Raw genomic sequence first — 22,655 nt, forward strand, 5'->3', positions numbered from 1 at the left:
CGTGTGCTGTGCCAGGTACTGAATTAGCTAGAGAAACCCAACTGTCCCCTAACGTCTTACACACTGACACAGTGCAGTCTTCACCAACATCTACACCCAGGTTCCTGGGTGTTTCTCTCTCTGAGTTTAGCTCTAGATCATCAGAAAAAGTGCGGGAGGTTTTGTGGTTTGTATGCATGATAAGAAGCATTGTGATGATCAACAGGCACAGGAAAAGATGCTCAATAGAGTTAATTATCAGAGAAATGCAAATCAAAACTACGAGATACCACCTCACACTGGTCAGAATGGCCATCATTAAAAAGTTCACAAACAATAAATGCTGGAGAAGGTGTGGAGAAAGGGGAACCCTCCTACACTGATGGTAGGAATGTAATTTGGTGCAGCCACTATGGAAAACTATGGAGATTCCTTAAAAAACTAAAAACAGATTTACCATACGACCCAGCAATCCCACTCCTGGTCATATGTCTAGAGGAAACTAATGTGAAAAGATACATGCACTTCAATGTTTGCAGTAGCACTATTTACAAGAGCCAAGACATGGAAGCAACCTAAATGTCCATCAACAGATGGCTAAAGAAGTTGTGGTGTGGGTGTGTGTTTGTGTGTGTGTGTGTGTGTATTAGATACTCAGCCATATAAAGGAATAAAAGAATAATGCCATTCACAGCAACATGGATGGACCTGGAGATTGTTATACTAAGTGAAATAAGCCAGAAAGAGAAAGAAAAATATGATATGACATCACATATATGGAATCTAAAAAAAAAAAAAAAGACACAAATGTACTTATTTACAAAATAGATACAGACTCACAGACATAGAAAATAAACCATGGTTACTGGGGGAGGGGGCGGGGAAGGGGAACTACACAGAAATGGATTCACACGGTATGTACTCTTCTGTTTCTGTGTTCTTTCATGCAAAAAAAAGTCTCTGAGATTTGTCCATGTTACTGCATTTGTAAGTATTTAATTCTTTTTGGCAGCTACACAACATTCTGTTTTTTGATATACCATAAATAACTCATCCATTCTCCTGTTGATGGGCATTTGTGTAGTTTCTAGCTGTTGGCTGTCAGGAATAGAATTGCCATGAATATTTTCATCCATGTCTTTCACGGGACACAGGCACTCATTTCTCTGGGGTATACACCCAAGAGTGGGTTACAGGGTAGGTACATACTTAGCTTTAGTAGGTTCTGGCAAATCACTTTCCAGAGAGGCTGTGGTGATTTACACCTCCCAGCAGCAGTATGTGGGGACTCCAGTCACTCTGCATTCCCACCAACATTTGGCCTTCAGCCCTTTTAACTTCAGCTTTTCTGCTGTGTGTGCAGCACTCTGATCACAGTGTCCTTTTGTATTATGAGAAGTGACGGAGAGCAACTTTCACATGCTCGTTGGTTTTCTGTTCCACTGCTCTTTTCTCTTTTTGTGCAATTTCAGTTCAAGTCCTTGTGCCCATTTTTAAGAGGTTGTTTGTCTTTTTCTTATTGATTTGTAGGAGTTCCACACACACTTTTCATGAGTCCTTTGTCGTGTGTGTGTGTGTGTGTGTGTGTGTGTGTGTATACATATATATGTATCTCTTCTCCCAGTAGGTAGCTTGCCTTTTCACTTTCTCAATGGTAACTTTTCAATAAAGAAAATTGCTTAACTTTAAAGAAGTCCAACTTAATGTTTTTCTTTTACAGTTAATGCTATTTGTGTCCTGTTCAATGTCATGAAGACATTTTCCCTCCAATATAATGAAGATATTTTCCTGAATTTTCTTCTACTGATTTACTTTGCATGTTTAGGTTGACCTTAATTTGGGGGTACACTGTGAGCTAGGCATAAAGACTTTTTTCATGTATATCTGGCTGTTCTGGTATCATTTGTTGAAAGGACCACCCTTAGCCCACTGAGTGCACTGGTGTCTTTGTCATAAGCCAAGTGACCACATACGTGTGGCTCTATCTAGACTCGTTTCCCCCTCAACTAAAACATTTTGCTTTTCTCTATTGTGTATCTGCTTTCTATTTCATTAGGTTTTTGTTTCTGTTTTCATTTTTCCTTCTATTTTTGTTGATTTACTTTGTTTTTGCTTTTCCTAGCTTCTTAGGTCACCGATTTTCAATCATTCTTTCTCTAAAATATGCATTTATGGCTGTATGTTTCTCTATATGTGGTGCTTTACTTGCATCCCACAAGCTTTGCTACATTGCATGTACATTATTGTTCTGTTCAAAATATTTTCTAATTTATGTTGTGGTTTTTCTTTTTCTTTTTTTTCGGTCCCATGGCTTATTTAGTAGCATTTCCAAACATTAATTTCCAAACAAGGAGTTATCCTTCTGTTACTGATTTCTGGCGGAATTCCGCTATGGTCAAAGAAAAGCTCTGTCTGAGTTCAATCTTTTTAAATTTGTTGAGATTGGCTTCATGGTCAAGCATATAGTCTATTTCCATAAATGTTCAATGTACTCTTGAGAGGACTGTATATTCTCCTGTGGCTGGCTGTAGTTTCTGTGAATGTAAATCGGGTCAAGTTGGTTAAAAACGCTCTTCAAATTACCTGTTTACTTATTTCTGCCTGCTTGCTGAGTCAGTTTTTTGAAGGTATGATTAGAACTTCCAGTTGCGCCTCTGGATTTCTCTATTTCTCCCTTTAGATCTTTCCATTTTTGCTTTATATATTTTGAAGATCTATTAGGTACCTACAAATTTAGTATTGTTGTGTCTTCCTTTTCAATTGACTCATTTATTATTAAAAAGGTCCTTCTTTATCTTCAGTAATATTTCTTGCCTTAAAATTTATTTTGTATAATATTAATATAGTCACATCGTTTTCCTTTGGTTAGCGTCTGTAAAGTTCATCTGTTTCCACTCTATTACTTTCACAGTCTGTATCCTTCTCCGCTTTACTTTAACAACAATTCTCCAAGCTTTGGAAGGACTAATCCAGGTAAGTGCTGGAGGATAAGCGCGGTTTAATTGAAAAGGCCACTTTCCGTGTGCAAGAGCCACAGCGGCAGCGTCGCACTTGCTCTGCTCTGGGGAGCGCGGGGAAAACTGGGGGCTTCCCGTGTCCTCGAGGAAGGCCCTGCAACAAGTACTATCTAATGCGCTTCTCAGGCTTCCCAGTAAGAACACTCAAGAGCCCTTTACAGAAAAAGAAGCTGATGGTGGAGAACGGTCTTCTGGACCCACATATTCACTTGGATCTACAATCACAGAATCTACAGGCTGGTAAAGGCCTCTGTGGTCTCAGCTCATGCAAATCTCAACTGGGTGACGGAGTGCCTTCCCATAATGCTCACCAAGTGGCCTGCTGGCTCATGGGCTCACGAGGCAATACCTTCCATCCTCCACAGTGTACTTGTAAGAAAGTTCTTCCTTTTATTGGGCTCAGATCAAATGTTCTTCACTGTAATATCCACGCAGTATTCCTAATCTGTTCTCAGGACTTCACAGAAGTACGATTTCTCATCCATATGATGGCCCTTCAGAGATATGAAAACTGTGGCCACGCCCCCTTCCGTTTTTTTCTCCTCTAGTTCCTTCTTCAACTGTTCCACATATTATGCTACCTTCAGACCTCTCACCAGTGTGGACGCTCTCTTCCTTATAGATTCTGGTTTGTGGCACTCAGATTTAGTCCCGACGTTTGTGGTGAAGCACGACCATTCAGAGCAGAGCTGGACTATAATCTCCCTCCCTCTGGACCTCTGCTTCTGCTAATTCAGCCTGAGAACTCACTCATAGGTTCAGTGGCCACAACTCATTCTCAACTAAAAATCTTGGTTTTCTTCACCCTCCATGTGAGATTCAGGTTAGACCTTGGCTAATGATACTATAACTCACCGGTCCTTTCTTCCCACAAATGATCACCTGGTTTTATGCCCACCTATTTAGCAAAATGGGGGTGAGAATTCTTGCACTGTTATCATCATGGGGTTACTGGGAGGCTGAACTATCAGATCTGAAGATGTTCCATGAGCTATAAAGACCGTTTCCATGTAAGACAGCTCTGTCTGGTTATCAGGCCAGGAATTCCTGTCACTCTAAAACGGTCTGACCTTGTCTGTCACCCATAATGACTAGAAAACAGACCTGTGAAAATCAACTTTTTCTGCTGAGGCCCATACAAGCCATTACGGACCAGGTTTTCTGCCACTTTCTCTAACACCTTGGTTTAATGAGAATCTCTTGTGTTCCTGGCTAATGTGCCCCCGCCATTGGGGAGAGTCTCAATCACGTTCTAGGGGTCTGTCTGACAAACACACAATTCCAAGTGGAAGGCTGGGCTGGTAACTGCTCTGTCAGGCCCTAGGAAATCTCTAAGTTCGAGGCAGCAGAGTCTCTTTGAATTCATCCAGAAGATCACTGAGGACTGCTCCCAGTCCCTTCCTGAATGGGGAGAAGGTCTCCTCCCAGATGAGCCCTGACACGTGATTTCCTCTGAGGGAGGCAGGGAGGCGTTGAGGCTCCTGAGAACAAGGTTCGTGCAGGTTTCAAGGGATCCCATTCTCCGGTCCCAAGCCCTCTCCAGCACACTGTGGGACCTTCCGAGCGTGCCCTGCAGGGCAACCAAGGAGCATGAAGGGAACGGCAAGTTTGTTGTGATAGAAGCACCCACCCCGGGAACACCCCCTGTGACTCAGGAACCACACTGGGTGACGGACCTTGTGTCAAAGGGGAGTACTAGGGTGGCACGGCCCTGCCAGCCCCGCCCATGGGTGTCAGTGAAACGTGCAAGATGTTTTGGTTGTCACCATAATTGGGGCTTAAAGGTGTTGTATATTCTGCAGTGTATGGTGCAATGAGCCTCTAAAAGGCAGAGCTAGAATTGATGAACTAGAAGAACAGGGAAGCAGCTTCTAGAAGGTTCCCAGAACAGCCTTCCTACCAGAGAGGAGCATCAACAAGGGACAGGGATGCCCCGGAAGGTACCCCGAGTTCCTGGTTAGACAGACGACCTTCTGTCAGGGGTTCTGAAGTAAGGATGTCCCTTTTAGCCACAAGAAATTGAAACTTAGCTAAGACTACTTTGGCCACAGCAGAGACCTATTTAATAGGCAACACGCTAAAAATAGAGTCCTAAGTTTCTGTTCTCTCTTTTCTATTTTCTCACATGCTGGTTCTGCTGAGATAGCGGTTACCCTGCTGCTCACCACCTCAGCCAAGGCCTGGCCGACAAAGGATGCCAGAAAACGCTGTCTCAGGCAGAGGTTTTCAGAAGCGCTAAACTACAGATCAGCTGATTTCGTTGCTAAAAACGTCCTCGTCAACTTCTAAGAAGGGGCTGAGGTTCCGACCAAAGTCACCGTGGTTAAGCTGCACAAGCCCTTTCTCCATGTCGCTGTTTTGGTCCACCTCACGTCAGACCACTGTGTCTTAGTTATGTGTACACGACTATCCCTGACATAGGTGGACTTATAATTATTTATTTGCACAGGTACTTACCAGGTACACTCACAAACCATCTTGCCTGATCTGCCCAGGATGTCCTAATAGAGAAACGATCTTCAAATCACCTTGATATTCCTTGCAAAGTAAGACTTTCGGGGTTGGTAGACCAAAAGTCTTCACAGCTTTATTACTTATGGGTGTGCAGGCATAGAATAATACTAACACATTCGTATGATACATTTCTTAAAGCTGTTTCACATCTATCACTTTATTTATATTCTAATATGACAGTAACACAGTGAGGTAGGCAGGGGGTGGATTACTGTCTCTGTAAGACAGATGTGAAAAATGAAGCTCAGAAAAGAAAGTTGGCTGAAGGCGTTACACTTGGAGTGCCAGAAGACAGGGTCAGACTTTGAACACAGACCTTCTGACTCTAAACCTTGACCTTATTGTCTTCTAACCTCTTTTCACTGCACTGTGTGTGTCTGTGTGTGAGTGTGCATGTGCGCTTGTGTGCGCGCGTGTGCGCACCTGCATGCGCGCTGAGGGCTCGTGGGTCTAGGCTGTTACTCCAGCACTCACCTGCTGATCCTGAAGCTTGACTCCCACGACTCTGAAGGTGTTGCTGGCAGTGTTGTGGTAGATGTTGATCCGGCTGAATCCCTGCTGGCCAGGTTTGATTGGTACCCATTTCTTACTGGTGTCATCGTAGACCATCACGGAAGCCCGGGCTTGGCAGATACTCTGTTCACTGCAGGGCAAGAGAAAACATAAGCGTCAGCCTCAGCTCCGAGGGATGGACACTGGCTTTGCCTTTCTCAAAAACAGAGGCCAACTGCTACTTGACACAAAGCAACCTCTAGTTGCCCGAGCTTCCAACTGTCTCTGGAAGGGCTGCTCTGTGAGGTGACGAGGCTTGATTCTCTAAAGACCATGGGACTGGAGAGGAAGTTCTGTGCTGAAGTTTTCAATAGCAGGGGAGAGACTCACAGCTTTGCCTTCAGGGGAAAAGGTGCTTGAATGAGAAAGGAATCACAACTTTAATTTGACAACTGTCTACAATATTCTAGGCATGGTGTAAATAACACAACAAATTATTTAAGGGGAAATCAGTGATGCGCAAAATAGGCATGGGTTTTCCCAGGAGACAGCCAGCGCACGCTGGTGGAGAGAAAAAAAGAAAAGCCAAAAAAAGGCACTATGCTCTGTCTTCTGAATTTCAGACCCTGAAACCATGTATCTTTTACAAGAATATTAGGAGGCCCTGTTCCCCTAGCTAAGTCTTTGGGCTCTAGCCTCACAAAGTCTGGCAGCAATCAGAGTAAACTGTACACAGAATCAGACAGACCTTGGTTCAAATCAAGTCAGAGTTCCATCCCAACATTAACTAACTTCGAATCAGGCCACGGGCTGCGGTGCGTCACCTGCTGCCACTGATACACTCGGCAAGCGGGCAAGTGGGCGTGCGCTCAGATACCGACTCAGCGGCGGGGGGAGGCCCTGAGAGGCAGCACCGTGTTAGCTAACAAGGTGCAGACCTGATTAAGTCAGAGGAATCGGAGCTGGAATCCCAGCTCCACCACTTACTAGCATGAGACACAGAAGCCCTTAAGACGCCTCTGGGGAAGCCAATCCAGGAAGAGCTGTGAGATGAACCCCTTGCGTGACGGCCCTGGACCACCACCCTTCAGATCTCCTTCAAAGGAGCCTGTTAGGGAAGCAAAGCTGACCAGTGGCCCCAGTTGCTGCCCCTCTGGACGCCCATGTGTGCACAGAGGCCACGTTCTCTGGGCCGCTCTCCGCCAATGACTCAGTGTGGCAGGGCTACCTGGGGGTGGGGTGGGGGCAGCCTTTGCTCTGGGCCTCCTCCTCATCAGCCTGGCCCAGACCCTCTCAGAATGCTTGTACTCAGTCCTCCCAGCCCTCTCCTTCCGCAGACGCAGACTGCATGGTGGCCTGAGGCTCTCCAGGCCTCTCCCTCCACCCTTCCCTGATGTTCTGATAAACCTCTGGTATCTAACCGTCTGCAGGGTCTCGGAGTCTGCTTCTTGGAAGACCCAGAGTGACACCCTCTGCTACAGTGCAGGCTCCCCAAGGGCAGGGACACGCCGGTCTCATCCCCGCCGTGGCTCCAGGACCGGGCGCGCACAGTAGATGCCTGATGAATGCGGACTGTGGTGAGAGTGCCAGAGACGACCTAAATCCTCCATGTTCAGGACAACAGCAGCCCTAAGTGCACACCCAGCCTCTGAACAAACGCCGGCAGCGGGGAACTCAGCGCTCTCCAGAGCAGCCCATCCTGTTGTCCTAACAGTTGGTTTAATCGTCAGGCAAGCCCTCCTTGTTCTGAGGGACCTCCGCTCCCTGTCCTCCACAGTTATAGAGGTAAAAGTTCTGGAGAGCTCTGCCAGTCCAGTAGACAACTGAAGGGACGTCTTGGTTCTTCCAGCCATTCTTCGCACAACAAAGCTAAAGCCCCCTGCCACCCCAGGCCCCTTCCCCTAGAGAGTCCTGGTCTGCCATGTGCTCTCTGGGTGCCTGGGTCCTACTGTTGGCAGGACGCCCCTGTCTTAGTCTGACAAGCACAGACGCCAGTGAGTCCAAAAATACCCAGCGATGCAGAGATGAACATACAGCCCTGCCCTCGGCGCGCTCAAGCTACTCGGGAAGTTAAGACAAGCGATTACACACCTTGCTCAGCCCCCAGGGGTTGGGGGAGCCAGGGAAGGCTTCCTGAAGAAAGGGCTGCGTGGGCTTAAAGACAAAGAGCTCTCAACCCCAGGCGGGAGGAAGGGGATGTGGGGCTCCAGGAGGGGGAGGAGCAGCCAGCAGAGCCGGGGAGGCGAGAGCAGGGTGCTGTGTGTGCGCGCTCGGGGGCTCGGGGGCTGGAGCTTGCCTGGGGACACCATGCACACCCGCAGGGCTGTTCGCGGCAGGCGATGTGGCCGCGTGCTCACGTGCTCACCGCTGTGCATGCCCCAGGAAGGTGCTTGAACACCATCCTTATTTTTCAAATTGTACTTATACAGTCGCAGGTTCCCTTGTTGTTGTTTTTTAAGCGCTTGTAGCTTTCAAATTTAACTTGTGGCTAATAAAAATCCCTATTTTTATCCCATTTGAATAGTGCTTGCCTGTTTCTGCTTACTTTATTACCACTAACAAAACCTAAATGCAATAAAATACCTGCTTACTTAAGATGCATCTTATTATTATCCCTTTGGGATGTCTGGTTTGTTTTGAAGGAGTCAGCATTTCATTTATTTTATTATTTTTCATTTTTTAAACATACAATTGACAGGTAACATTATATTAGTTTCAGGTACACAACAGTGACTCAGTATTTGTATATATTGCAAATGATTACCACAGTAAGTCTAGTTAAAATCTGTCATGACACATAGTTATGCAATTTTTATCTTGTGTTGTTTTGTTTTAATAAAATCTTGATTGCTATCCAGCCTAGACATTGCTCCATGTATTTAACTGTCTTCTCAACACCTTTGCCAGGACAGACACAAACTCCTCACTGCAGGCGAACTCCACAGGCATCGCACACTTCATCTGTCTACATCAGTTATCCTTTGAGGAAAGTTAATCTGGTAGACAAAATATTTTCTTTTTAAAAATTATCCACTGAAGGAATGACTAAACTTTTAAAACACATTCGTACAAGATTTCCTTCACTAAATTACAAAGACCATTCCTACCCCCAGCGCTGGCCCCGCACAACGTGCAGACGCAGCCCCAGGGCGCCCACTCCTCTGGTCCCACGTGCAGCAGACAGGCGAAGCGGGCGGAGGGGAAGCTGACCTCTGCCAGGCGGCCTCTACAGGAGCGACCACCACTGACCGGTGGGGGAAAGGCAGCTGAAGGACGCTCTGCAGTTTGTTCCACATGGTGCTGAACTGCCAGGCTGAGGGACCTTTTCCCCTGGGACTTAACAGATGGTTCTGAGCAGTGGATACAACCAGAGCTCCTCCCCCAGAAGAAGGCTCTCTGAATAAGCAGTCCAATCCCACTCTCATTCTGGGCTTCTGCACAGGTATTTGTGGGCCCTGTGAAAATGCAAGCCTGTAGCTCCCCCCACCCCACCCCGAGGCATATGAGACATAAACTAACAAAGCTCTGGACAGCCCTTCGTCAGGAGCTTAGAGGAGACAGCGCGCGTGACTCTGGGCCTCAGTTTCCTCATCTGTCCAAGGCCAGCCTGACCTCAGGGTCCCTCAGACAGCGGGGGGGTCTGCACCAAGCTCCGCCCATCCCCCACGTCCCGTCACTGGCCTAGCAGTTACCTCTTCTGGACCAGACGTCAGAGACCGCTATTGGACACCTTCTGAACTCTCTCACTGAAAAAGCAGCAGAGTGAACATACCCCGCACTTCCCGCGTGCACCTGTGAACCTGCTCAGGGTCTTCCTGGCCCTGACATCAGATAGCACTGACGCACCTGGGGAGGAAGCTAACACTTGGGACACACCTGCAATGCACCCCCCGGTGAAGCGAGCCTGACGTCAGTCTCTGTTCCTTCTGGAAAAGCGCAGGGTCCACGTCCCATCAGCTGTCGGACTCCCACTCCACCGCTCCCTGCATGACTGGGAATGAGGTTTCTGAAACTCTCACTGCTGGCAGGCCAGGCTCCCTCCCGTGCAGCACGGTCAACGTGGAATTCCTTTCCTCTCTATGATATCTTTCAGGGCTTTGCCAGGCGTTTACTACAAAAACTTGAAGGACAGAGTGTAATATTATAAAGTAAGGGAAGGATGCAAAGCCAAAAAGAGAAGAGACAGCAACAGGGCCAACCACAGAGGCTGGTTGGAAAACAGAGTCCAGGGTCGAGCCTGGAGACTGTTCAGCACCTTAAGGAGGGAGACCGAGTCCCACAGCACAATTCTGCCTCCTCCCAGAGCACCTACAGTACGTCCTCCTTCTCGCTGCCTACCCCACGAGACGAGGAGCTCCTTGAAGGCAGGCCCTTCGTTGCTTTCCCTTTTGTAAACTCAGTCCCTTGGATGCTGCAGACACCACAAACTGCTTGTTGAATACATGCCTCTCTAACTGAATAGTGTGCCCGTGGGAACATTCCATTACAATCCCACTCCATTTATTCTCAGAGACAGAGTAGCTGCCAAACAAAAGCATCTGCTGGAGATTGCCATCAGGTTCTGCCCACACCACCACCACCCCGCCCCCAGCATCTGAGAGCCAGGAAGCCGCAAGGCTGAGGGTGGGCCCTCGGTGAGGCTGCTGCACCTTCGGGTTCAGGCCTGGGGGCAGAGATCCACTGCTCCGGGGAGGGGGCTGCCCTCCCTGGCTCCTCCGCAGGCCCCTGGGAGCCGATCCAGCTGCCTGGATCTCTCACTGGAGGAGGATGGTCAGACCTCACCCTCCCTGCTCAGCTCTGGCGGCTCCGCAGACAGAACAACGCATCACACTCTGCCTTGCACGTGGCTGACCTTGTTGCCCTGGCAGGTCTGGGAACCCAGGTCCGCCTGGGGCCGAGGGGCCGAGGGGCCTCCTGGGAGGCAGGGCAGGACATCCAGCGCTAAAACCAGGACAGTCCCAGGCAAAGCAGGGTGAGTGGTTACCATCCTGGGAGCTCCCCCCCACAATGACTATCAGAGGATTAAACACCTAACAAAGACCCACAGAAGGCAAGTCTGGCTGATGTAAGCTGATAGGAGCTGGCACCCACTCCCGGCTCCCAGCTGCTCCCTCCAGCTCACTTTCTCTTCCCTCGAGCTGAGAAATGTGATACCTGGCAAACAGACCTTCAGTGCAGGGCAGGGACCGACAGCGAATGGGATGAACACAAGTTACCCAGCGGGTGGGGAGTCACTCTCCCAGGCCACACAGGAGCAGGCACTCAAGGAGAGTCCACGGGCACAGCAGGGCTTGGAGGCCTGGCGCAGGGCGGGGCGGCCTCACTCTGAGAGGCGACCCTGACTATGGGGGCCGTTGCCACACTCCCCCCTGGGCATGAGTGACTCGCCTCTAGGGTGACCTTTTTTCTCCTAATGAGAACAGACCTAAAACAGGTTTGATGTTTCATTCTAAACTTAAAATGTTTATTCTGAAATACTTCATGCCTGGGAGAAGTAGGTTCCCATGATCACACCACTCAGTCCAGGAAATGAGGCGTCACCTCAGAAAGCTGTTTAGCTCAAGAAGCCCCTGCACCCCAGGGCCCTCCTCTCTGCCCAGGGAGCCACATCCTGAACTGGGTGCTTCCCGATTCTACGCCGGCCTTTTGCGGTCCTGTCACATAACCGAACACTTTGCAGAAGTGGTTCTAAAACTCCTTTGGTCTCAGGACCCCTTACACCCACAAAAATTATTGAGGACATCAAAAAACTTCTGCTTATGTAGGTTAAGTCTATTCGTATTTGCCACATTTGAAATTAAGAATGTTTTAAAGCACGAGCACGCGTTTCCTTAGCTGTCACAGTGACAATGTCAACACACGCCACGCAGCCTCTGGAAAATTCCACCGTGCTCTCGTGAGGGAAAAGGCAGATAATGCCTCAGTATTATTATAAACACAGTTTTGACTCACAGACCCCTAGAAGGGTAGGTCTTCTGATCACATTTTGAGAACTTCATTACAGCAATGAAAACAATAAATTAGATCCGCATATATTAACAGGCAGAATCTCAAATGATGACGGTTTAAGCCTGGTTTTTGTGAGTGTTAGAAATAAAGAAAGGCTGTGGGTAAATAAACAGTAAGTTCAGTGTTAAACCCAGACATCCTTCCATCCAAGTTGGCTGGGAGGGTCAGACAGCCCCGTCAAATGCGGTCAAGACTGTTTGCCTTTTCTCCACTATGATGCCACCGTTCCAGATGCCTGGACAGCTGGCTCCTCTTTTCTGTGAAGTCTAGTGGAATCTGGAACAAACACTTCCACCAACTGTTGAGAGAGTCTGATACTCTGAGTCTGAGCCAGTCTCAACTCCTTCCCACACTTTCTTTCGAGGCCACAGTGGGGCCCTTTCCTTGGGGGGGGGGCCATCTGAAGGTCACGTGGACATGAGGGCTGCTCCAACCTCAAAAGCATTTACAAATTCCAATACACGCCTGTATCCCCGAGTCTGTGGCTCTTATCACTCGTGGGATTGGAACGGGCTGCACCCCAGCCTTGGGACAGCTGTAGAGGTGGGGCGGGTCAGGGATGGGGAACACGTGCACATCTCTGAGGGGAAAGCCACAGCCTGGGAAGAGACCGGCTGCACCCTGGGCTGACATCCGCAGTGATCAGCAGGGGTCGGCTCTAATTCCCATCTAAGTCAGTGCGTGCCGTTCTCTGGGCACAGGGGTGATGCAGACCTTGCCCTGGAGCCCTAGGCTCGGGGGGAGGTGGGGAACGAGCAGATTGACTGACAGAGAGAAGCGTGGGCGCACAGGAGGGCTGAGGAGGTCTCCCGTCTCTCATGGGGTTAACGTGTGAAGTTGGAGGCTACAAAGAACAACAGAGATTAGGAGGCCTTGATTCTAAATTTGACTATAATTTTGGGGCAAGTTCCTTCTAGAGGCTATGGCTAAACTTAGCTTTTGAAAACACAAGAGACCTGGCTTCAAATCCCAACTCTGCCAACTGATGCCAGTGTGACCTGGAGTGAGTAAGCTGACCTAGCTGATCTCTGTCTCTACCAGTGAGATGAGGATAACAGTGTAACCCCTCCGAGGATGAGGGTTAAAGACAACATATGTCACATCGTATCATTAGCGTAATGTGTGGCAGATAACACTCAGAAAAGGGCACGGCTGTTACTTTCCACTTTTATGGGTTCAGTTACCGAAATGAAACCACCGGAGCAGACCAGTTCTCAACCATTTCCTGCCCCAGGACCCCCGGGGAGCGCCCCGCGCTCCCCCGAGGATAACCTGGAACTGTTACGGGAGTAGTGTCTCTCCACCGGAGACACATCGGATTCTCTGAATTGAACACGACAGAGAAGCTTTGAGACGCCTGCCAGATGATTTGGCTACACATCCTGGGAGAGTAAATGGACAACACGGACTCTGAAGGCTTGTCTGGTTGCAAGCTGCTGGGACTCTGACTCGTCTGTGGGGACAAGACGTCAAAGGAAACACCAGCTGCTCTCAGAGACGATCTCCCAAACCCCGCAGCAAGGCCGAAGGTGTGGACTGGAGGGCTGTGGGGTGGACAGGGCTGCATGAGACTTCTTACACCTTTGCGTATTCAAGATCTGAAGGACCGTGGAATAAGTGGTAATTACCATGTCCCGGCAGCCAACCGACCATCGACTGTACAGGAAGCCTCGGCTCTGCCTCCCTGGCCACTTCTCTGACGCGCCGAGCAGGAGCCCCACTGGGCAGCAGCTCCGCTGGCCCAGCCATCTCCAGTATCATCATCAGAAGCAGTTAACTCAGTCCAGCAACCTAACAAATGTGTGCTGCCAGGCCCTGTTTCAGGCACTGAGGATACTCTACCAGCAAAACAGACAAAAATCCCTCTGCTTTTGAATTCACATTCTAGAGGGGTGGAGACAGACAACAAGTAATAAATAAGTCATATAAGATGTTAGAAGTTGCTAAGTGCTTTTAGAAAAACCACCAACCAACCAAGCACAACAAGGACGAGAGGGAGACAAGGGAAGGGACTGGAACTGTCTGGCAGAAAGGGTCACATGCATCACTCCCTCCTGTGGCTTTTCCGCTGAGCTCTGGTACCAGCTCGCTCCGGCTTAGCTTGGCCTCGTTCAGCCAACTCTCCCCGGGGACCTGTTCTGCACCGGCCGGCTCAACACCCCCACCCTGACCCCAAGCTGGCACGCGGGTGTGCATCTGCCTTCCCCACCGTCCTCCAGAGTCAGGTTTGATTCATTTCCTTCCTTCACACCTACCCTGGATCCTTCAGGCGGTCGTGGAGGCTCCCAGACAACCTACTGAATCTGGCTACTTTCCAGCGACACCGTGGCTCCAACACTAGCCCCAGTCATGGCCACCTCTCACCTGCGTGACCACACACGTCTTCCTGCCTCTGTTTTTGTCACACTACAGGCTGTTATTCACTCGGGGGCCACACTGACTGTTCTTAAACCTCTATCGGATATCTTTTCCTGTGTAACGCCCTCCAAGGCTTCCCACTACACAGCGATGCCAACCTAGGTTCTCCCGGGCTCCAGGCCATAAGGTCTGGCTGCTTCTCTGCCCCACCGCCCTTCACTACCCTCTCATGCTTACAGCTTCACGCCCTATTCCTTCCTGACCCTTGAACTTGGCAGACCGTTCCCACCTCAGGGCCTTTCCCCTTGCTGTCCTCCCTCCCCGTGTGACCCCCCAAGCTTTCACGCTCATGCTTTGCACCGCGCCTCGTGTCCTCACTGGGGTCTCGAAGGAAAGGCTCCACTCGGCGTGAGCGGTGGCCCTTTCTCTACCATGTCGCTCTCGCTGGTCTTTTCGCATCTCTTGGTCATGACATCTCAGCTGTGCGCCCTCTACCTTCCCCGCCCCCAGAATGATTTCAGGATGCCTGACTTCCCGGCCTCTGTCTCCCCAGCACCGAGAGCAGCTCCTCGGTCCCTTTCAAATTAAATCATCCCTGTCCTTCGGAGTTTACCTGAGATCCCACTTCCTTCCTCCTGACAGCCCCCAACTTCTCAGCTCCTGCTGCTCTCCTGTCCACACTCACTAAGGTCTACACTGCATGTGACTTAGGGCTTTTAGTCTCTCCGGTTCCAAGGGTGCTGTTCCCCCACTTGACAAGGCTCCGAGCAGAGACCCCTCCAGCCCAGCGTGTGGGAGCAGAGCGTCTGCAGTCAGGAGACATGCGCTCCAGCCTGGGCCTGTCTCTGGCCGAGTCACTCACTCTCTCTCTGCCTTGGCTTCCTCTCTGTGAAACGGGAGCAATGCAAGCAGTACCTGCCACCTTCAGGATCGCTGTCAGAACTGAACGGAACAACGCCAGAGGGAGCGCACCGGACTGCCGCGCGCTCAAGGGAACTCCCAGATCCTAGTCCACAGTTAAGTGCTTCTTGACGGATGGGTGGCCAGAGCTGGACTGACATGTTTTCACGATGCGAAGGCCTCCTGTATCCTCATTACAGGCACCACGGTGACTGGGAATCTGCTGTTACATCTCCGTTCTGTCAGCATGCGGGAAGGCAAATGTCTACAGCTCCTGCAGCTGCGGTACCTGGGCCCCGCCGGCGCCATGAGTGCGGGCAACCTCCAGGGGGGACGCTTTTTGTCTGGCTGGACCACTAATTCACTCACCAAAGACGAGTTCTGCCCGGACTCTGGGCCTCAGTTTCCTGATCTGTGTACCTCAGAGCTGGACTAAATAAGCAGCTTTCAGACTTCGAAGTCATTATTGCCAGCGACACACAACTTTCTTCCTCAAGACAATATTGAGGAAGACTTAAAAAGATAAAGGAGAGTGAATTTGGTTGAAGTGGAGAGTCAGATGCCCAGGGCACCACTAACCTAGATGATCTACTATAGATGGTCTCTACCTTGCTTTCAAGATGGAAACTTCTAAGATTTCCACAATTTTAAAAGATTTTTAAAAACTGCTTTGCTTCCTCCTCATTTAGTTCTGAAACTATTTTCTGCAATCAGCAGTTGACAGGATAGAGTAGACTGAGCTTTTCACAGCGTAATTTTCAGCTGGAAATGACTTTGGTCCCTGCCCACTTTGGAAGTTAGCATGTCTTTGAGATGGAAAGTCTTGTTTTTCCACAGCTCCAGCCACAAATCCGTTAAAGCTCAAGGAAAATTACTAAAATGATAGAAAACTGGCTGCACAGGAGCAAGAATAAGGCCAATGGTAAAAACAACGTGTGTCCCTGGCCTTGTGAGCTGCTCACTCGGGCCGAGAGGAAGCAACTCCAACAGCCTGGCCCAGACGGCGCCGAGAGGTGGGAGCACTGCCCTCTCCAAAGCTCCCCTGCGGCCCAGCCCACCGGACAAGCCCTACTTACTGCCCTGTCAACCGCGACCACTCTCTGCAAGATGCTTCCCGGGAGCCTGTGTCACGCCCTGGGAAACCCCAGTCCAGGCTGTTCTGCTCTGGGTGGGTCTCCTTGCAGTCCCTCCTCAACCAGCCACGCGACCTTGGGCAAGTGCCGCAGCCCCCAGAGGCCAGGCCTGCTCGTCCACAGAACAGCAGCGCTAAGCCTTCCGGAGCTGCCTCACCCAACAGGGTGAACACAATCAGATGAGAAAACTGGTGAAACTGCAGTTTGGAAATTTTTAAGGGGAGGAGTTATAATTTCACCCTAAGATGCAAAGCTGCAATGAGTTTATCAAGTAAATGCCCCAAATCCCAGAGGATAAAACCCAGCCCTGTGAACCACAATCTTTCATGAAGTCACAGGGCAGGGGAGAGTCACATCTGCAACATAACCTCAGCTTTAGAAAGTGTGCCCACAATTACAAGTGCAGAATGCAGACCAGCTGCTGCTAAACTACAACATCCTAAGTGATAAGTGACCTAAAGCTGGTCACAAGTCCCTCCAGCGGAGGTCAGGGTTCCGCCGTCACAGCCACGAAGTCTCTGTTACAAAAGGCACGCCAATTCCTCCCTCTGCACAGAGACCGGTACTCAGAGAAAAGCACCCGAGCGCTCTCAGGCCACCCCGAGAGTAGAGGCCCCATCCACGGCACCTCTGAGCCAGACCCCAACCTGTCAGACAGTTCAGAGCCCCCTCCACCACCTGAGGCTGGCATCTGACTTCTGAGGAAGTGCTTCTGACAAAAAGAGCCATTAAAGATAACAGGCATCAAGTGGCCCAGGCCGGTGTGATGGACAGACCAGCAGACGGAGATGCTGGAGTGGATGGAGTGAGCCGTCACAACCTGCTGCGTGACCGCGCCGAAGTCCTTTGCCCTCTGGTCCTCGCCACCCTCTCAGTGTAACGAGGGGTCTGGGAAGGCGTCTAAAGCCCCTTGAGCTCTACCCCATCATGATTCCATGTTTCCTCTGGACGTCCCCCTGTCCCCCGGTCCCTGTACTCACACTGAGGCCATGGCTGCAAGGCTGCAGCACAGGAAGCCGAGGAGGTAAGTCCTGTATTCCCACCAGGCAGGCTGCCAGAGGGCCACAGACCCTCAGAAGGCAGCAACTTGAGTTTTAGATCTACTTAAAACCAAACAGGAAAAGGAAGCTGAACCAGAGACAAAGGGGAAACAAACCCCAGTCAAGAACTGAAACCTGGGTAGAAAATAGAGAAACAAGAGCTCACAGGGCAGAGCACCCCCACCTCCTCATGTGGGTGGCCGAGAGCCTCAGCGAGGCCTGAAGCTCGGGGGCTTCCTGCCGGGCGAAGCCGGGGCCTGGGACGGGTCAGGGCCCAGCCCCTCCCACCCAGCACAGAACACAGAACAGAGTCGGTGCCCAGGGCTCCCAGACCCGGCATGGGAAGGTGCCCTCGCCCATCCTCCAGAGAATAAAAGACTACCTGATGAGGTTTATACAGCCAGTGAGGGCGTCCTGTTTTACGCTGGTGTGAATTTTGCACATCTGCTGGGGAGACACTTCTCACTCATGGTGATGCTTCTGTCGGCAGCTTAGGGCCTGAAAGGAAAATGTCTGAGGATGGAAACCTGGCACTGTCGCTGGCTCATTAAGTGAACCTGGGCTTCCGCCTCCTCAGCTGTAACATGGGGCTAATGATCCTTATTCTGCTGGTCTCCACTGGGTTCTCATGAAGGTAAGATCCATTTCCAATCTTCCATTCAAAATTTATTGAGAACCCACGCAGTGTCACACACTGCTAGGAACTACAGACAAAACACTGACAAGAACAACAGTACTTGTCCTGAAGGATTTTTACAGTTTAGAAAGGAAGAGACTGATAAGTTAGCAAATTGATGCATTAAAATGTTATACTGGAAAAGAGGAACCAGTGGGAAGAGCTGTCCAGAGTACAGCACAAAAGATCAATGGTAACTGGAGAGCTGACGCCCTCTGATCGTTGAAAATGCATTTTCAAAGGATTTCAACAATACACATTTCCGTTCAAGCAAAGCTTCAGGTTGCCACCCAGAAACTTTGACATACTGTGGTTTTCATTTTCTTTTAGGTCAAAATATTTGCTATTTTCCCTTGTGATTTCTTCTTTTATCCATGAATTATTTAGAAGTGTTTCGTTTAATTTCTAAATATTCGGTGTTCTTATCATTTATTTCTAATTTAATTCTACTGTGGTCAAAGAACATACTGAGTATAATTTCTTCTTCTGTTTTACCTGGTATGGTGGCAATCCTTTTAAATTTATGGAAACTTGTTTTATGGCCCAGCAGGTAGTCTATCTTGGTGAATGTACTATGTGCACAAGAAAAGAAGGTGTGTTCTGAAATTGGGTGCAGTGTTCTGAAAAATGTCAATTAAGTCAAGGTTGTCAATAGCGGTTCAGATCTTCTAATGTTCTTACTGGCTTTTTTATTAACTGAAGTACAATCAATTGCAATGTGTCAGTTTCTGGTGTACAGCACAATGTCCCAGTCATGCATACACATACATACATTCGTTTTCATATTTTTTTTCCTTAAAGGCCATTACAACATATTGAACATAGTTCCCTGTGCTATACAAAAGAAATTTTTTAAAAAAAATCTATTTTTTATATGTAGTGGCTAACATTTATAAATATCAAACTCCCAAATTTATCCCTTCCCATCCTCTTTCCCCAGTAACCATAAGATTGTTTACTAAGCCTGCAAGTCTGTTTCTGTTTTGTAGATGAGTTCATAGTGTCCTTTTCTTTTCTTTTTTTCTTTTTTTAAGATTCCACATATGAGAGATATCACATGGTATTTCTCTTTCTCTTTCTGGCTTACTTCACTGAGAATGACGATCTCTAGGTCCACCCATGTTCCTGCAAATGGCATTATTTTATTCTTTTTTATGGCTGAGTAGTACTTCATCATATAAATATACCACAACTTCTTTATCCCTTACTGGTTTGTTGTCGGTTGATTTTTGAATAATTGTTCTATCAACTGATGAGACAACAGTGTTAAAATCTCCAACCATGATTGCGGATTTGTCTATTTCTGTCTTTTTATTTTACATATTTTGAAGCTTTTGTCAGGTACATACATTTTTAGGGCTATTCTATCTTCCAGATGAACTGACACTTTGATCAGTGAAATGCCCCCTTTTATCACTGGTAACACTCTCTGTCTTTAAGTTCACTTTATCTGATATTAATATAGTCAAACTTTCTTATGCTACTTGCCTGGTATATCTTTTCCCACCCTGTACTGATTTTCTATTGTTGCTATAACAAATTACCTCAAAATAATGGCTTATAACAACACAGATTTATTACCTTAGTTCTGTAAGATATTAGTAGGCCAGCCTTCTGACATAGATCTCAAGGTCTCACTGGGCTCAAATCAAGGTGTTGGAAGTGCTATATTCTCTTCCAGAGGCTCAAAGGGAGAATAATTTCCTGGCCTCTACCCGCACTCCTCGGCTTGGGCCCTTCCTCCATCCTCAGAGCCAGCAACGCATTATCACCCTGACTCTTCCTCCATCTTAAATTAACATTTATCTCTGACTGCTGTTGTCTCTTGTTTTGGTCTTTAACTGTTATTTTTTCCCATCTTTATTGAGTTATAATTGACAAATAAAAATTGTATATATTTATGGAGTGTGACTGAATGCTTTGATACAGACATACATTCTGAAATAATCACCAGTCAAGCTAATGAACATAATCAGCATCTCACATAGTTACCATTTTCTTTTCTTTTTCAAGTTCTCTGCTTTTAAGGACTTCTGTGATTAGACTGGGCCCACTGGATAACCCAGGGTAACTGCCCCATCTCAATGTCCATAACTTTAATCACATCTGCAGAGTCCCTTCTGCCACCTAAGGTAACATATTTATAAGTTCTGGCGATTAGGGTGGATGGTAGCCTTATACATCCCTTTACTTTCAACCTGCCTCTACTTTTGTATTTAAAGAGTGCCTCTTATAGCTAGTATAAGGTTGAGTTTTTCATTCTCATCTGGTCTGGGCTTTTTCAATTATAATATTTAGTCCATTTACATTTAATTTATTGATATGGTTGGATAAAGATCTACCGTTCTCTAACTGTTTACTGTTTATCTTGTTTATTTTTGGTTCCTCTGCTACTCCTTTCGTGCATTCTTTTCAGTAAACTAAATAATCTAGAATTTCATTTTAGTTTTTCTGTTGACTTTAGCTACGCCTCTTTACATTAATTTTAGAGGTTTTTCTAGGGATTAAAATACACGTTTTTAACTTTGTACAGTATACTTAGAATCAATACTTTGTGTAAAATGTAAGAACTTTACAACTGCATAAATCCACTCGCATCCTTAACGGTAATCATATGTATTATATATTCACAATACAATGTCATATATTTTTGTTTAAAGTGGTTGTATGTATATTTTTTAATTATTAAAAAAGTCTTTTATATTTACCCAGATATTTATCCTTTCTAGTATTGTTCATCCATTCCTAAATAACTGAGTTGCCTGGTATTATTTTTCTCCAGCTTGAGGAACAGCTATTAGCATTTCTTATATACCAGGTATGCTGGCAATAAATTCTCTTATTCTTCTTTTATTTGAAAAATATCTTTATTTTGCTTACATACTCAAAGGCACTTTTTTTTCTAAGTAGAGAATTCAGAGGTTTTTTCTCCTCCTCCTTTCACCACCTTAAAAATGTTTTTCTACTGTTTTCTGGCATCCATGGAACCTGATGAGAAGTCAGCCACCATTCATATCATCATCCTTCTTCTGGTCACTTTTAGTATCTCCTGTTTTTCTTTGGTTTCCAGCAGTGTGACTATGATGGACTCAGGTGTCATTTTCTTTGTTTTATCCTGCTAGGGGTTTACTGGGATTCTTGGATATGTAAGTTAAGGTTTTTCACCAAATTTGGGACATTTTTGGTAATTGTTTCTTCAAACAATTTCCTTCTGCCCATTCTTTTTTTCCCTCTCCCTCCAAAACTCCAGTTAACACGTGTGTAGAACTCTTGGCATTATCTCACACGTCACCAAGGCTCTGTTCATTTTTTTCAATATTATTTTCCTGTTTTCAGATTAAATGATTTCTGTTGACCAGTCTCCAAGTCCACTAATACCTTTTAGTTCACTGTCTCTGATCCACTTTTAATCTCGTCCAGTGAATTTAAAAATTTCATTTCTAGTTATTACAATTTTCATTTTGCAAATTTTTAATAATTTTCATTTCTCTGTCGAGATTCTCTGTTTGATCATTTTAGCCATTTCCTTTAAGTCTTTGAACATATTTATTGTAACAACTTTGAAGTACCTGTCTGCTAATTCTAACTTCAGAGTCACTTCAGTGTCTACTGATTACTTTTTCCTCTTAAGTACGGATCACATTTTCTGACTCTTTATACGTCCACTAATTTATGATTATATGTTTGTCATTGTTATGATACACTGCAGAATCTAGTGCCATCCATTGAAGGTACTGAGTTTGTCCTGGCAGTCAGGTAAATTACCGGCAGATCCTTTTAGTGTTATCAAGGTTGGATTAATTCTTTCTTAAGTTTTATTTCCTTTCTGAATTTAGCCCTAGGGTGTGGCCCTAACTCAAGGGCATAGTCCTTATTCCTAAAGTATGGCTGTTCTGGGATCACAACTGAACACCTAGCTGCTCAGTGACGTCTGTTCATTCAGATTGACCAGGATCTCCAACATCTTCCAGCACTGCATGACCTTTGGCATCATCCTACAGCAGGCAATCTGTGCTGGGTCTCACGTAGAGTCTCACTCTACTCATGCACAGCCAGCCCTTAGCCAATAACCCGGAGTGAATCCCTACACAAAACTCTGCTATTCTTGCCCCTACCACAAGGCTTCCTCTTCCCTGTTTCCCTGCCCTACAAAATCCAGCTATTTCAGTAGCCTGGAATTCCAATATCTGACTCCTGAGCTCATGAAGACTAGCTTTTAGCTTGGGGTCCACTATTCTGTGCCAAGACAGGGAAGAGACTCCAGGAAGAAAGCTAGAGTCACTGTGAGGCTTATGACGTGTGCTTCTTCACTCAAGGATCAGAGTATTGTGCTGCCTGTTCAACGCCTGAAAATAGCAAGAATTCAATATTTTGTGTGGGTTTCAGTATCCTTCGTATACTGAGGCATTTTGTATATTCTGTTCAGTTTCTTAGTTGTTTCTGTCAAGGTGACAGGTCCATCACAATTACTCTGTCATGGCTAGAAGCAGAAGTTGATTATGATTATTAAAGTATCAAAGGGTATTCTTTTTCACTT

General features: G+C 47.3%; 1 protein-coding gene across 5 annotated transcripts in view; it reads right to left on the reverse strand.

The window, feature by feature from the left end:
* EVL (Enah/Vasp-like) overlaps nucleotides 1–22,655 on the reverse strand; it is a 135,596-nt gene that overhangs the window by 46,497 nt on the left and 66,444 nt on the right. For 2 of the 5 annotated variants that reach the window (XM_074365044.1, XM_074365040.1), the window contains exons 1-2: nucleotides 17,825–17,901; nucleotides 5,985–6,153 (exon numbers count right to left, since the gene is read on the reverse strand). In XM_074365044.1, the coding sequence (XP_074221145.1) occupies nucleotides 5,985–6,153; nucleotides 17,825–17,886 (231 nt within the window). In that variant the 5' untranslated portion in view covers nucleotides 17,887–17,901. Of the gene's footprint in view, nucleotides 1–5,984; nucleotides 6,154–17,382; nucleotides 17,543–17,824; nucleotides 17,902–22,655 lie in introns of those variants that run through there. The other 3 variants (XM_074365043.1, XM_074365041.1, XM_074365042.1) reach the window with 2 other exon arrangements.

Source organism: Camelus bactrianus, chromosome 6, assembly GCF_048773025.1.
Source record: "Camelus bactrianus isolate YW-2024 breed Bactrian camel chromosome 6, ASM4877302v1, whole genome shotgun sequence".
Taxonomy (NCBI): domain Eukaryota; kingdom Metazoa; phylum Chordata; class Mammalia; order Artiodactyla; family Camelidae; genus Camelus; species Camelus bactrianus.